General features: G+C 40.0%; 1 protein-coding gene across 1 annotated transcript; it reads right to left on the minus strand.

The window, feature by feature from the left end:
- Nucleotides 1–16,035: 16,035 nt before the first annotated feature.
- Nucleotides 16,036–17,340, minus strand: LOC310944899 (alpha-2 adrenergic receptor; the record flags this gene model as incomplete). Its single annotated transcript, XM_083910748.1, has 1 exon — nt 16,036–17,340. The coding sequence occupies one exon, from the start codon at nt 17,338–17,340 to the stop codon at nt 16,036–16,038; it is 1,305 nt and encodes a 434-aa protein (XP_083766874.1).
- Nucleotides 17,341–17,862: the final 522 nt, after the last annotated feature.

Raw genomic sequence — 17,862 nt, forward strand, 5'->3', positions numbered from 1 at the left:
GAATGGAGAACAACTGATATAATTATTACCCGATGGTGAAGTTTTCGTTCTGGTGTATAATGACTTCTAATAACCTTATCTTGAGGGTTTCTCTATCAGCTTTCTTGTGCCCATCTGTTCAAATGCAGGGCAGATAAATACATTATAGAATACAGAAAGTATTATTCAGCGTGGCTTATCAAATTTCACAACACATTGATCACGACAACAAGACAAGAACCTTTATAATCTCATTGCTTTTCAGCCTAAATCTCATTTCCGTGACTGATTCTTTGATAGAATTTGTATAAAAATTGTGTCTCGGGCATCAAACGGCTCCTCGAATAAACACAGAAAATTTGGCTATTCATTCACTGATCCATTGTTAGTGCACAGGTGGAGCGCACAATGTGAATACACAAGAACTCACAAGGTGGCAGAATATGCATAATATTTGGGCATGGAACTACAAACGTGTGATCGATTTAAAAAAAGAAAAAAGATGCAGTTGGCACCTTACCCTTTGTTCAACCACTGAGAGCTAATCCTTAATCCTTGAATGGTTCTGTCAGAGCACAGAAACAGACTATTTTCTTGAGTAAAGAGATTCAGAAAACCATTTATAATCTGCACGGCCGTCTGCCAACACTTGAGAAATGAGGTGATTCTGCAGATAAAAACTAAAGCTGGAATACAAAAAAAATATTTTCCCATGTGAACAGAGGTCAGGTATAAGCGTTAAATTACATTTCTGGGTTGGGTTCAAATTGCACACGGTAAGAATATGATATGAACGCGTGCAAATCCAATCATTGTTAACCACAACGTGATATAACCTTTAAAAAAAAAACCGCAGGATTTGAGCAGGTTATGTTTGAGCACCTAAATCATTGTTAACACATTTGGAGTTTAGTTAAATTTGCCTTCATAAAAGACATACTTTATACTGTGTGTGTCAACTTATCACCTCTGCCGTGTTATGCAAAGCTCGGGCTGATTTCCCAGATGACTTTGCCTGTAATATACAAAGGGAGATTGAATTTGGGGTGGATTTTTTTTTTCCAGCAGCAATAACTCTTAATGGAAGATGAACACATTTAGAGACCTGTGTGGTGTGGGATGAGGGATGAGGCTCTCCATTAAGTGAACGTCTCAGACCTGCATGCCCAGGGCTGAGTTCCCATTAATACAGAATGTTATGAATTGGCAAAACTGCTGAATTGATAATTTCTCTGTTTTCCCTGATGACTTCCGTCCCGTCCTGTCTGCCAAACTCATTTCCAGTTTATTAACCTGCATCTGATTGAGAAAATTAAAACCACTGGCTCGAGTCAACACATTTTCTTAGGCGAAGCACGATGCAGTCAAGCAGTTCAAAGTAAAAGTGGGAACTAATATGATGTGTTTTCATCATCCATTCATTGCTGGTGCTTTGTGTCTTATTCTTCAGTACTTACGCTTTGAATCGTTGCTCTCCTGCTGGCAGAAAGTACCAAAGCCAAGTTACTGGGCCTGCATGTGCTGAAATAAATCCAGTGATCACTGTGTGCCAGAGATGACGTCTCTGAGGAAGGCCATCACAGCATTGTTCAGAGGGGAAAAACAAGTGAAGTCATGAATTTCTAAGCTGTTTAATACTAATTTCAAAACCTTGAGTTTTCAATAACACATTCAGAACCTGGGGCTTATACAATATTTTCCTGAAACAACTGCACCCATATAAAAGATGTTTAATTTAACACTTAAAGGACTCCTAGTATACCCTATTTCAACAAGTTAACCTAGTTCCCTGGTGTCCTAATGAACATGTCTGTGACATGATTTGGTTAAAATACCTTAAGGATGAAGCACCACAGCAGTTCAATCACTCTGCCAAAACAGCCCTGTTCAGAACTCTCAGTTTTGAGTGCCTGTCTCTTTAAATGCAAATGAGACACAGGAAACTACGTCAGCGTCACTGATAGGGCTGCAACTAACGATTATTTTAATTATCGATTAATCGGTCGATTATTTGTAATTGCCACATCTTTATTCAAAAACGGAACATTTCAAATTCACAGACTAAAGTGTAAAAACAACTGGTTATTGCTCCAACGTGTCTGAGCTATCAAAAGTAATATTAAATGATTAAAAAAAAATCAAAACTTACTAGAATAACACAAAAAAACATACAATGTATGATATACATACATTTACAGGTTAAAGTAAACATTAGTATTTTTATACTAATTTAAGTATATTTAATGTTGATTTTGACCCTGTCTGACAGCCTAAGCTGTAAGTGCTTACACACACACACACACACACACACACACACACACACACACACACACACACACACACACACACACACACACACACACACACACACACACACACACACACACACACACACACACACACACAACCCCCCCCCCCCCCCACACACACACACACACACTTTAACCAGCTTTCGGTAGTTTAATAAACATGTTTGTAAAGCTGAATAATTAATAAATTAACCCACTAAACGGGAAACATGAGAGTCTAATGCTACATGTCCTTACTTCCTTACTCCCTTCCTTGTCACGGAGGACTCCGACGTGTTTTCTTTTTAGGTGCTGGTTAATCACCGTGGTTCTCCCGTGCCACGCCATTTCGCCCTTGCAAAGATTGCAGCTAACACACTTTTTAGGTTCATGAATGGTAAAGTGTTCCCACATTTTAGAAGATTTCAAGTCTAAAATATAAGTTGTCGCTCACTCTAAAACTTTCCCGCACCGCTTATTCGCTCGACTATTCGCGCACACACAAGGCTCGCTGTGGGCGTGCATCAACCAGCATGAAACAGTCGGCATCTGTAAACAGTTCCGCGCCTAGGCGTGACGTATTAATTTCGCGACTCAACGAATCGATAATTAAATTGGTTGCCAACGCTTTTAGTAATCGATTTTTATCGATTTTATCGATTCGTTGTTGCAGCCCTAGTCACTGAGGCTCCGGCAGCTAACACCAGTTAGCATTTGGGGAAGCGATCATTGGCCGTCTCTAGCCGGCACATTTCCGTCATATATTAAATGGAAGTTTGTGTAGAACTCTGTGCTGCACTGTGCAGCCAAGAATAGAACACGTCGCATAGTTGCGTTCTTCCAGATACTATTGCCCTCGCCTGCCCTCTCGTGTTTTTTAGGGACAAAGCGGAGCTCCGCAGGAATTCGCACAATGTAACATCACAATGCGTGTTTTATCTCCTGTACTTAGACTGAGGCAGACAACAAAAAAATAACTTAGTCATCTTTTTTCACACTATGCCTACTCATAGGGCCTCCGCAGTCCCAAATATAAGTATTAAAATGATTAAAAAGGACAAAGCTTTTTGTCTTATAGTCACTTCATGAATAAAATACATAATAGAGACAGGGAATGTGTGTGTAACCCTAACAATGAATAATATATATTTGCATGAGTTTATAACTACATTAAAACAAAATTGTTTTAAAGGATATGCCAGAATAAGACTTTCACGTGTACTTTAGGGAGGGACCTTGCTTTATGGGAGCCAACATCTTGTTCCAGCATGTTTCTAAAGCTTTCCCCTGCTTCTAAACAACTACATGTAGGTTTTGCACTCATGACTGGCACCTTTGTGTGCTTCAAGTCCGGTAAAGACCTATCTGTTGTAAACACACAGTTTAAAAGCTCTGCAAACTCTTTTCTTTCCCATTTGTACTCACCTCACCCTTTGTGAGAGTCTGAGTATGGTGAACCATGGGGTCCTGTGTTTATGCTCTCAAGAGGGTTGCTTGTCAAATTGTTATTGGTGTGAGACATTTGTAATCCTGATGCAGCTGAAGATGTCTGAAAATGGAGCTGACTGTTTTACTGACCTAAAAGCTAACTGTTACAACTGCTGTTGAGATTACAGATGCCTGTAACTCTTGGTAAGTGCATGAGTATAATGTTGCTTAAAGCTCACATAGAGTGCTCCTATCGCACGTAAGGGCCAATTCCAATTCCTATCTTAACCCTCAATCTTAACCCTCAAACTCAGCCCTTATCTTAACTGGCCCTCAAAACCAAGTGTTGAGGGTTATTTTGTCACTTAGAAATGGGACACCCCTTAAATGCAGATACGTCTTCAGACTGTGGGGGGCAGAATAACGCGAAAGCTGCGTCCAGTCTGTCATCTCCAAAAAAGAAGAAGAAGAACACATTTACGTCACGATTATTTATTTATTATTTTATTTCAGTAAAGTTATTAGGTTGTCAGTTAGTTATAAGATGATACTCATACAAATACCACAACCACGGACATATTCAGCTGACAGTTACCACACACCACGGCTTATTGAAGTGTAAACGATAGCAAACGATATCGTGTGCGCACCGGCCGGCTATTGACAAACGATCGTAAAATAAAAATAAATGTTACGCAACAATGACGTCAGTAATCCATAATATGGGCCTAAACTAAGATAATACAATGGTTTTCATCATTTTTATATCTCTATTAACAAAGAAAATACTTAGTTTGTATCGCACTCGCTTCGCTGCTTTCGACACCATCTTTCTTATGTGAAAACACGCAATGCATTCTGGGTAGCCCTTGCTCCCAAGGGTGGTGTCGGAAAATCTCAATATTGAGGGCGATACAGCCCTTAAACTCGCCCCTCAACTTAATTTTTTTGAGAATCAGGACAGCACTTGCACTAGAGGGAGTGCGCATTTTTTAGATTGAGGGTTAAGATTGATGGTTAAGCAAGGAATTGGAATTCACCCTTAGTTATGGAGATCTACTTACATACATTAACTTGTTTTATGGTCAAAAACCTCCTAGTTGATGTAAATGACCCGATAGAAATCTTTCCTCACTGAAGCTCTTGTCAGTCGCACTATTTCAGACCGAAATCTCAGCCAACGAGAGCTTTCTCAACTGTCTTGTGATTGGCCAGGTACCTGGAAGTGAGGTAATTAGCACGTCAGCTCTCAGAAGCGCAGCTCCCCCCTCTGGAATGGTGGATGCACTGCTACTCATTATCAAAACATTGTTTTAACAGTGTTTAAAAATGGCTTCGTCACAACTCCCCGCCACGGTCCCTTTTTGAGACTTTGACCCGGAGTCAGACCCAGAGTCAGAAGACACTGTCGCAAGTGAGATGAAAGCTGCCAAATCCGGTCAGCGACAGCAGGATTGGTAACAGAAGGGTTAATGTAAAAGCTGTAAAAATCTGTCAAGCAATATTATCTGACTGAGGGAGCATTTGTGAGTATACAGCAGCAGCAGTGCAGGGGCAGATGATGCCAAGAAGCAATCATCTGCCAAAGGACTGGGTTTTTTGAGCAGTAGAAATCACTTCTGGATCTTTTTATGTGCGTGTCTTTGTGTTTTCAATCATACTCACAACCTTTTTGCAGCCATCTGACTTTACGAGGGACATTTTGCTGTTGACTCAAATCAACAAATCACTTCCTGTGAAAAGTGTTCTGTTGCTGGACGTGCGATCTAAACACGACTATGCTGTATAATCAGCAATGCGTGAACTTATTTGACAATGTTTTAAACGTAATGGACATTCGTTTCTACTTAAAAGTTAGTCACTGCAGTTTTGAATTCTTTGAACAGCAAACAAATTGTATGTTTGTTTACTGTGCTGCAAAACTCTTGATAATGAAGATTCAACCCTCTTTTTGCAATATTTAAATTTGAATTTACAGCGTCCACAGTTATTCTTGCGTGTCAAACAAATGTTGGCACATTATGAAGTAATGAATTCCATTTTGTTTTCTCGCCCACTGTATAAGCAATATCACCAAATTCACATTGTGTCTCGGGCTTTGATTTCCAGGCTGTAATTATAATCACAAATTAGATTTGACCAAAAAAATCAGCCTCCCCATATTGTTGGACACCATTACTGTGGAAAAATAACTCATTATAATATGATTTAAACAGCTGTAACTGTTTTGGAACAGTCTGTGTTGTACAGGAGCATCAGTCTTTTCTGCCTTCATGCCTTCCCCGAGGCTCGATGAGCTCATTGGAGCAAACAAAACAATAAAAATGACTTAAGGCTTTTTCTTTTTTAAGGGTCATCATGTTCTCCTGTTGTTCCCAGAGCAAGATACTAACAACAACCTTTGGCTGAATATGGAAGGCAAAGATTATTAATGTTTTTTTGTTTTTTACAGATAAAACTTAACATTTTTAATCAGTGTTGCCAAACTCTTTCTGCATCATTATTCAGCTGCTCAACTAATTTACTCAATTTTGGGCTTGAGTGGGGCATGTATAAAGGTATTTGTCTTTGGAGCAGGACTTTCTTCCTCTTACTCTAACACAGTGAGACCTAGCGTTTGCCTTTGGACGAGGTCTGTGATTGCCCTCAGCACTCAAAAATCAATCAATCAAATGAAGATAAATTGAAATATTTACAGTTAGGCCCATAAATATTTGGACATCGACACAGTTCTCTTTAATTTGGCTCTATACACCACTACAATGGATTTGAAATTAAACAAACAAAATGTGCTTTAACTGCACACTTTCAGCTTTAATTTGAGGGTATTTACATCCAAATCAAGTGAACGGTGTAGGAATTACAACACTTTCTATATGTGCCTCCCACTTTTTAGGGGACCAAAAGTAATTGGACATACTAAACAATCATAAATCAAACTTTCATTGTTTAACACTTGGTTGCAAATCCTTTGCAGTCAATTCCAGCCTGAAGTCTGGAAGGCATAGACATCACCAGGGTTTCATCCCTGGTGATGCTCTGTGAGGCCTCTACTGACACGGTCTTCAGTTCCTGCTTGTTCTTGGGGCATTTTCCCTTCAGTTTGGTCTTCAAGAAGTGAAATGCATGATCAATCAGATTCAGGTCAGGTGATTGACTGATAACATTCCATATTTGCCTTAAAAAACTCTTTGGTTGCTTTTGCAGTTTGCTTTGGGTCATTGTCCATCTGCACTGTGAAGCTCCGTCCAATGAGTTCTGAAGCATTTGGCTGAATATGAGCAGATAATATTGTTGGAAACAATTCATCCTGCTGCATTTGTCAGCAGTTAGTTGGTGTGGCCAAATCAACTGTTTGGAACATTCTTAAAAAGAAAGAATGCACCAGTGAGTTCAGCAACACCAAAGGACCTGGAAGACCACAGAAAACCACTGTGGTGGACGACAGAAGAATTCTTTCCCTGGTGAAGAAAACGCCCTTCACAACAGTTGGCCAGATCAAAAACACTCTCCAGGAGATAGGTGTTTGTGTTTCAAAGTCAACAATCAAAAGAAGACTTCACCAGAGTGAATACAAAGGGTTCACCACAAGATGGAGACCATTGGTGAGCCTCAATAACAGGAAGTCAAGGTTAAACATTTCCTAAACAACACCTAAAAAAGCTGTTATAATTCTGGAAGAACATCCTCTGGACAGATGAGACCAAGATCAACTTGTACCACAGTGATGGGAAGAGAAGAGTGTGGAGAAGGAAAGGAACTGCTCATGATCCACAACATACCACCTCATCAGTGAAGCATGGTGGTGGTAGTGTCATGGTGTGGACATGTATGGCTGCTAATGGAACTGGTTCCCTTGTGTTTATTGAAGATGTAACTGCTGACAAAAGCAGCAGGATGAATTCTGAAGTGTTTCCAACAATATTATCTGCTCATATTCAGCCAAATGCTTCACAACTCATTGGACGGAGCTTCACAGTGCAGATGGACAATGACCCAAAGCAAACTGCAAAAGCAACCAAAGAGTTTTTTAAGGCAAATATGGAATGTTATCAGTCAATCACCTGACCTGAATCTGATTGAGCATGCATTTCACTTGTTGAAGACCAAACTGAAGGGAAAATGCCCCAAGAACAAGCAGGAACTGAAGACCGTGTCAGTAGAGGCCTCACAGAGCATCACCAGGGATGAAACCCAGTGTCTGTTGATGTCTATGCCTTCCAGACTTCAGGCTGGAATTGACTGCAAAGGATTTGTAACCAAGTATTAAACAATGAAAGTTTGTTTTATGATTGTTTAGTTTGTCCAATTACTTATGGTCCCCTAAAAAGTGGGAGGAACATATAGAAAGTGTTGTAATTCCTACACCGTTCACTTGATTTGGATGTAAATGCCCTCAAATTAAAGCTGAAAGTGTGCAGTTAAAGCACATCTTGTTCGTTTCATTTCAAATCCATTGTAGTGGTGTATAGAGCCAAAATAAAGAGAACTGTGTCGATGTCCAATTATTTATGGGCCTAACAGTAGGTCTTACAGACAGAATAGGGGAATGATGCATTTTTTTTTATTGTTTTAGCATGATACTTTAAAGTCCTTTTCAGAACATTTTAAAAGCCTTAATTCAACTACATGTGATCAATACATTTTATTTTACATGATAAGGACTATTATGACCTTTAAACAACATTACCTGGCAGTAAGAGATGTGTCATTTTCATGAAAGAATCATTATGGTGAAAGAAGCCTCATGTTGACCTATTTTCATCCAAAAAATAAAACACAGACCAGGAAAAGTCTCACTTTGTTGCTGATGAATGACTCTGAACATGACAACTGTGTTTTATTTGAAATCATTACCACATTGACAGTCCTGCTACCCTACAAATGTACCGTTCACATCTACAGTAGATGTGTCCTTTTCTCATAATATATAATTGTGACCAGTTTTTGAGGATGTTTCATCCATATTGGACAGACCGTGTGTGAAGTGCGAAGCGATATTGGATTTAGTCTTTTTATGGGTTTTATGGAGCCATAAAAACAACAGTCTTTAATGATCTGGTTGCAAGCCTCACATTTCAGTCCCTTGCACTCACTCTGGTTTAAGGTTTCTTCTGTCTGTTTACAAGGTCATGAACAAGCTCTCTTTTTTTCAATGCAGGCTCCAAAAGATGTTGCTTTGTATCTTTGTTAAAGCTGCAGCAGACAAACTTGAAAAGTATTTTTGGGTAACAACTTGCCAGGTATTTATTGTCAATGTTCTTGTTCTTACACATGCACTACGTGCACTTGCAAGAAACTGCTCCTGGTCTGTTCCTATGAAAAGAATCCTAGGCTACACGACGATTATTGGCTTTTCGTGTAGATTGAAGTGACAAATCGTAACAGCGTAGTTTGATGTCAAAATCTGGGACGCAAAATTCATAGAGGTTGGCAGGTCAGTTGTTTTTTGTTGCTGTTGATGTTATTATTCTGCCTCTGTTTTGTCTTTGTGGAACAGAAACATCATCATTTATACACTTGGGCTTCATCTGAAAATGGGCTCTGTCAAGCAATACTATCAGAAGTACCTGAGGGAGTGTTTGTGTATGTGTGTATACAGAGGCAGCACATAGGTGGGTGGGGGCCAAGAAGCTTTAATTATATCAAATTGCAAAGAATCGGATGTTTGGAGCCATAGAATTCACTTCTGAAACTTTTCATGGGTGCTTCTTTGGTTGCAGCCGACTCACTTTACTTGCTCAGTGTTGCCGTTGCCTCCATCAGTCAATTCACTTCCTCTGTGCAGCACAGAAATGTCACATTTCGGAGTTGACGCGATCCGAACACCTCTTTACTGAGAAACACTGTGAGTTGTGTGAATGGTTTGAATGACATTACATTACAGACATTTGTTTATATTTAAAAGTTACATCCTACACAAACAGACTAACTGAAGACTCCATCTCTTTAAAACATTCAACAACATTATTTTCCATCTATTTTAAGTATTTGAATCACAATAAAGTTCAGTTGTAGAGAAAATGTTCTCCGGGTATTGAGCCTTTTTCCCCCCAAGCTGAGTCACTGCATGCTCTGCTGTGTCTGAACTGGCCAGACAGTGAATTGTGAGCTCAGCTGTCGGAGAGAGTTTGTGAAAAGCGTCTGTGGTGTTGAAAATGGAGATTCAGGAGTCATAATTCTTTGATGCTGGTTCAGCAAACTTGGCTGTATTGCAGTATGTCAAATACTAATCAAATGCTTGGCATCAGCTAATTTTATATGAGCAGACTCACTGAGAGTTCTATGCATATAATATAGCACTTTAAAATGTGGAATAACTCATTTTCGTTCTACCCCATTCTACCCTTTTACCACAACCTCCATCTTTAAAGTATTTTCGCCATGTGTTACCAGGTGGCAAACATAATGAAGCATTTACCGTCTCAAGGGCCAGACATTTCCCTTAGAAGGACAAACCTTGAACAATTTATAGTCAATAACATAACTTAAAATGAATGTTAATGTTCCTCTGTGGCTTCTGGATTGACAAATGATAAACTATAATAACTGCGTTCTGAGATATTAGCTTCTACTTTTTAGTTGCGTTTGTAGCTTGTTTTACTGCCTCCAAGTGGCCATAGTAATGCTTTTTTTTTTAAAATAAAAAACATCATTAAAGGTGCATTATGTAACAAATCTAAATCAACTGGCCATAAAATCCTCCTAATATGTCACAGAGACTCAGGAATAATGTTCATATAACAAACTGAACTCACCAACAACAACAGTACAGACAAAGTATTTGCATTGAAAAAAATATTTTGCAGACTGCAAATCATGTTTATGTTTTGAAATCATGTTTTGGCATGTGGCGCCACCTACCGCCGTCTACCAATCATTGCAGTCAGTAGAGTCTCAGCTGCCGAGCAACCATGGGTTGCCAGTTACATCAGAAAACGAAACCTAAAAGACCTCGGTATTTTGAATTTGAATGTACTAACTGTTTTTGGTCACATTCTTACATATGGCACCTTTAATATTATTCTGTGTGTTTGGCCCAGATCAGTCCAATAATTGTTCCTTGGGTCAATTATTGGACAAAACAGCTCAAATGTCCTGGGTGTGAATGACCATTTTGTATGGCTAATGTGTGATTTCTTGGGGAATCGCTTGGTAACTTTTACCATGTGAATTAAAAACTAGTTATGATCAACCTGTGGGAAAGAAATGTCATCTTTTGTGATGCCTCTTAAAATCCTAAAAGTTAATTGGCTCTAATCTAAATCTGCTTAGTTCATGAGAACATCAGGGATAAATGTGTGCAAAAATACATATTTTTAATCAGGGACGAAAACCCACCCTTATAACCCTATTGATCTCGTTAAAAAATTGATTTAGAACACTTTTAGTTACTGTTTAGTTAAATGAATATGTATTTACTTGCAGCTTCTATGATGGCATACATCTAAAAAGGCATTTAATGTATAAAACGATTGCATTGTGAAGTTCCATCTTTAAGAAAAGACATATGACTCTCTCAGTGTCTTCGCAGCTCACAGCTTGTTCTCTATATTACAGTTACACAGACATAGCCGATGTGAACGTCTTTGGTTATATTTCCTGGGGAAGGGACATAAATCTCTGGTGACACTCGTGAGCACCAGTTTGAACAACAGCAGATGGACTTGTAACCTGTTGTAAAATGGCTTTTGGCTGCACACGCCGAGCCACATCAGAGAAGTAGGAGGAGGAAAAAAAAAGAGTTTGGTGATCTGTGGGGGACTTTCACCTCAGTCCTGCCCACAGGGGCTTGTGGGAATATTAGATTATGAGTCAGTCACAGCCAACATCAAACCTGCGCTGCTGAAAGGTCACAGACGCTCTGAAACCATCATGGCCACTGTCCATTTTTCTACGACCCTATCATGGCAAATTTGGTGAATCTAAATGTGATAGCTCACACAGTGGTCCTGTTGCACTATATGTTAGTTATGGAGGTCTACTTACATACATTTACTTGTTTTTATGGTCAAAAACCTCCTAGTTGCTGTAAACGAGCCGATAGAAATCCTCTTTTGTGACGCTGTTCCCCAGCCGCGATATTTCAGACTCAACTCTCACCCCGGCTTCCCAACTGTCTTGTGATTGGCCAGTACCCGGAAGTGACATAATCAGCACACCCGCTCTCAGAAACGCAGCTCCCCCCTCTGGAACGGTGGATGCTCTGCTACTCATTATCAAAACATTGTTTTAACAATGTTTAAAAATAGCTTCTTCACGACTCCCCGCCGCAGTCCCTTTTATGACTTTGACCGGGAGTCAGACCCAGAGTCAGAAGACACTGTCGCTCGTGAAACACCTCCACAACGGACGTTATTCTTCTTCTGCGGTTCAATGTACGCAACCGGATGTACCCGGACTAGTGCCCGGAGCAGGACGATCTGCTGTTCCGGAGAACCGGTGTTTACGTAACCGGACCGGGTTTTTTCAGAAATCTCGCTGAGCCCGAGATTACAATAAAACACAGCGTTCTCAGGCAGTGGCTGAACTGATTGTTTAGAACCTTCAGGGCTTCTTAAACAAGGTAATGAAGCAGATACACACTAAAAAACAGCGTTAATTGGAACTTCCGGTCTAGGTCCGCTTTAACATTTGTCAATGAATTTAAAGTAAAGGGTATAGTCGTTAACTTTTTTCAAACCATTGTCAAATGCTGATTTAAGCCTATCAGCTCTCTCTTGTAAACCTGTTGACGTTCCCACAATGCACACAGGAAGTGATTATTTTCATGTCGCAACAGCAACATTGCACTAGTGTTGAAATGACACTTTGCACCTGTCCGTGAAATGGGAAAAAAACACTTTCAATTTCTCTGCCCCAGACTGAACTTAAATTGCCAACATTTATTTCACTGGGAGCTTTCCGCTCAATCTTAAAAGACCTGAAAAGACTGAAATCACACTGCTCGTGTTCTCAAATTGTCACTGCAACCATAACTCCTGCACTTTATGTGTCTATTTAGTTGCACTTTTATATTTCAATGTTTGTTTTGTAAGTGTTATCTCCCTGTTTCATATCCACTATGACATGTGCTGCTGCCAAGGTCACCCTTGAGAAAGAGACCTTGATCTCAATGGGTCGTTCATCTGGTTAAATAAAGGTTAAATAAATAAATCAAATAAATAAAAGTGAGACGGCTGCAAACCCGGTTGGCGTATGAGTGAAAACAGAAAAGGATTCACATGTGAACTCTGCTGCCCTCACCCTCCTCTGTGCTGCAGCTGTGTAAAGTCAGGTGTGAAAATATTACTTGACAGAGAGCGTTTTCAGATGAAGGACTCAGCATACAAATAATCTTACATCATTTCTGTCTAGAAGACCAAACAGGCAGAATCATACATAGATAAAAATGTCAATAAAAAGTCATATTCTCAGCGTGTGATTAAAACTGTCTGAGTACACTGTTTCATTTCAGACTGCAATGTTTAATAAACTACACAATAGCTGTTCAAGCATTTTATGCACATGTGCAGATCAATGAATGTGGCTCCATGATGTAACACCACAACAGTGAGTGAAATATATAGGACTTGATCATCTTTTATTTTTGCATGACAGCAGACAGCTCAAGCAGAGAAAAGATGTGTACTGCACTTTTACAAAAATATAAACCCAAAAATGGCAACAACAAAAAAAAAAGAGGTAGTTTCTTGAAAAATGAGTGCAACTTAAATGCATTTAATCATAAATACTCAGCAGGAAAAAGGGACTGTGGAAATAATAACCTAAAAATAATTAGACTCTCAGACTATTTTTATACCAAGTACCACCTGAGAAAATATTGAGCTCTCAAATATATACTGTAATTCAGACACTGGAGATTATATTAAGATGGAGCCAGAAATAAGGTGGTAGATTACAGTAGAACAGTACCACAGCTGGTACACAGACCACAGTTTGAGAACCAAGTGTCAGTTAATAACGGTATTGCATCAGTAACTGTGGTTGAGCTGGTTTTCTGTTGGTTTCAAATAATACAGTTATACGGTAAATTATTATTCCTTCAGCAAATGTAAAAGCTGATATGATCAACATGGCCAAAAAGATGCAATCCACTGAGTCAGTGATTGGGTCTCCCACAGATGTTAAGAGAGAAACTCGTGTTTCTTCTTGAAAACGTTTCCCTGTTCACCTCTCATTTGTAAAGTACTGGACAGTTTGAGCTTTCCAGGCCAATAAAAACATTAAAATTAAACCACCTTTATAAGGGAAACTAATAACTACAGGCTCTGGACTGACTGTGTGTGGGATCTGGTTTTAGAATTGAAAATAAATTACATACAGTATATAATATGCAAAATGGTAAAATATGCACAACACTGACCGAGCTGCAATCAGGGCCCTGCTTTTATCTCAAGTGGTAATTTGTTGTTGTTTTGAGGGAATTTTCTGTTTCTTGTTGAAATATTCCTCACGTAGCTGCAGCTATTGTTGGCTTAACATAAAGACTGGATTACAGCACACTGGTATGTTTGTTTTCTTCATTTCTTTTATTTGTTGCGACTGGTCTTGGTCAGGATTTAATGTTTTTATATTTATTACTGTTTCTGGTTTTGTAAAATTAAATAAAAAATAATCATTATTATTATGTTATTGTGACTTTTATGCAGGCAAGAGCCAACCTTCTAATTTTAATGCAAATCTCGAATAGAGTTTAACAGAAGGGCTCATTCACCTTTTCAATTCTTACACTTTGAATGTCAACATTGTAGAATTCAAGCACCTGCACAAACCCTGAGGATAATAATTTAATAACTGCAGCCTCCGTTTAGGAGACAGGATTAATTACTCAAATGTGGCCACAGGAGGGCAGTAAATTACAGCATGGCTGCAAACAGGAAGTATCGGGTTATGTTCTGAGACACTTGGTTTTGCTCTAAACTACTGATTATTTTTAGTTTTAACCTCTTAGGCTCTGCTTGCCTTGATTGTGGAACATCACAAAATGACTCTTTCACTGTTATTGCCTAGCAACTGGTTTCGACCATCACCGGCATGTTGTCCCTCATGGTTTTTAAACGTTAGGTTTTGTACAGGTTCAACAACACTGGTAATTATTGAGCTTTAGAGTACATTTCTATTTGGATAGAGCCAGGAAAGCTTTCTCCCTGTGTTTCCAGTCATTATGCTGAGCTAAGCTAAGCTAAGCAGCCTCAGTGCAACCGTAAGGTATTTTACAGTGCATTACAGTAACATTGATTTTTCATCTACATCTTGGCAAGAAAATGAGCAAGACATTTTCCTCCCAAAATGTGTATAATTCACAGAAGCCTCTGTGTAAACGTTACAGTGTGTAAAATTTAGAAACATTTATTATTTCAGTTGCAAGTAGAGCTGAAACAATTACTTGATTAGTTGATTATTAATTGTCAACTCTTTTGATTATCGATTAATCGCTTTGAAGCTTTTTTTCATGATTAAAACAAGATTTCTGATTGTTTTAGCTTCTTAAATTTGAATATTTAAAACTGAATCATTTTTGGTTTGTGGACAAAACAAGACATTTGAGAACATCGTAATTTCCAGGTTTGACAAACACTGATCAAGATTTTTTGACATTTTATGGACCAAACGATCAATCGAGAAAATACCCGACAGATCAATCGATTACAAAAATAATGGTTCGTTGCAGCTCTAGTTGCAGCTAAATATCCCTCACCATTCCCTTCCAAGAACCTATGTAGTCTTCAGTTAGCTGCAAAACTCAAAAGATGCTCTGTAGAGCTGAAACTGGCTCCTGAAAGAAAATATACATTAAAGGCTCAATCTGTAATAATGAACAAACAAGAATTCATACAATCAGGTGTTGTACACTTCAAGTATTATTATTTTAACTTCAATTTCAAAGTCATTTCACCGAAATTTGACACGTCATCCGCGTCAGTAACTTCAAAAATTGTTGCGCATTCCGTTCAAAAATAATCAAACCAAAATTGTTCACACAGAAAATCTGTGCTTTCTCTTCACAGTAATGGATCGATTCAGCCATGTGTTTATATGTTTGTGGATGTCGTGGAAAGCTTGCTTGATGGCGATATTATACTACACAACATTACAGTGCACATCAGTGGCACACACTATTCACACCAGGGAAGCCTGCAATGGAAACATACTTAATGTTGCAGGTTTTAGAGACACCGACAGTGGGTGCATCAAAGTGCATTTCCATGGCTGAATCACAACAGGACGCTGAAATGTAACAGTGAAGAACAAACAAAACAGAGTTCCTTTAAAAAAAAAAAAGAAAGAAAAGAAATCACTTTAAAGATTGTCAGGGTGCAGCAGCTCTGCCTTAGACCTAAAAGGACTTTTTCCACGACTTGCAGAGGATCTTCTGGAAGGCTCGTCTAAAGTCTCGGTTGAAGATGGTGTAGATGGCCGGGTTGAGGGAGCTGTTACAGTAGCCAATCCAGAAGAAGAATTTAAAGAGTGGGTCTGGGATCTTACAGGAGTCCCTGCACACACCGTACAGGCTGTAGCTAAAGAAAAAGGGGAACCAGCACACAACGAAAACCCCCATGACCACAGCCAGGACGAATGTAAACCTTTTCTCCCTGGCTTGAGTGATCTTTTTCCGGGCTAAGGAGCTGCGGCGACGTTTCCTCCTGGAGGCAAAGATGTCCATGGACTTGTTACTGACTCTTGAGATGCGGGTGGAGTGTTTAGAGAGAGAGCTTTTCTTTTGACTGGCCCTCTTGGTTTGCTGTGAGTCACGTTGCTGTGGTTTGTGACTCTTGCCCTCTGAGGAGGTGCTCTCCTCCATGTCAGCGTCCTCCGTCTGCACACCGATGGTGACGGTGTGTTGGCTGGGCGTAGGCGGGCACTGACAGTGACCATTCTCTTTGTCACCAGGGAAAGGAGAGATGCTTTTGCTCAGTCCATTCTCAGTTTGTGTGGCACCATCTGGCTTGGGACTCTTTCCCGACATGCCTCTGGTTCTGGTTTTGGCCACTTGATATATTCTGATGTACACCAGGATCATGATTAAGCATGGGGCAAAGAAGGAGGCGATGCTGGAGGAGAGGATGTACCAGGTTTCATCGTTCAGCTCACACTGAGGAAGAGAGCTGATTTCATTGTTGCTGTCTATAGATACAAGCGGTGGTGATGATATGAAAGCAGATACAAGCCACACAATCACGATGATGCACTTGACGCGTTTAGGAGTCCGCTTCAGGTTGTACTCTACAGCCTGCGTAACGGACCAGTAGCGGTCCAGGCTTATTGCGCACAGATGCACAATAGACGAAGTGCAGAACAAAACATCCAGCGCCAAATATATGCCGCACCAAACTTTTCCAAAATACCAGTAACCCATGAGTTCATTGGCCAGTGAGAAGGGCATCACCAGAGTGGCGACCAGGATGTCCGCGGTGGCCAGAGACACCAGAAAGAGGTTCTGAGGAGCTTGCAGCGCTCTGCTCGTTAACACAGCAATGACCACCAGAATATTCCCAACAACGGTAAAGAGAATGAGAAAACTTACAAGAGCAGCGATGCCGGCTGTGGCTGCTAAAGAATATCCACTGTCCAGGCTCCAGGAGGAGGAATTCAGATGGATCACCGTGAACGCGTCCATTCCGCTGGCGTTAGACGAATCCATCCCGACCGAGTGTGCGCGCCCTCACGGAAACATATCCCGCACTGGTTGAATTTTTTTTGGCATGAATTCACATCCAGTCCTCTAATGAGTGTGTCCATCAAATAACGCGCGGCACCGCTGCCAATTTACAAATCTGACGACATGGGTGCGCGCGCGTCAAACTGTGTGTGGATGTCATTAAGTGTCTGTCAAAATGACATTGCTTACTCAAATAATAATAACAATAATAATAATAATAATGATAATAATAGTGATGATGATGATAATATCCAGCGCAGCTTAATCTGGTCTTGTCGTGCGTCTCCACTTCGGCAGGAGTTGAAGTGTCTCCCTCCTTCATGGTGCGCTCTCGTCCCTGATGATGCCCCATGTGTTGTTTTGATAAAAACTCACCCACCTCTGCTGCCGCCGCCACGCCCCCCCCGGCCTGGACCATTATTATGATATAGTGGGAATGTGATAAGGCTGGACATAAGCCTGCGCCGTGGTCCACATTCTCTCCAAACTATGAACAAAGTTGTG

This window comes from Microchirus variegatus (genome assembly GCF_963457635.1).
Source record: "Microchirus variegatus genome assembly, chromosome: 2".
Lineage (NCBI taxonomy): Eukaryota > Metazoa > Chordata > Actinopteri > Pleuronectiformes > Soleidae > Microchirus > Microchirus variegatus.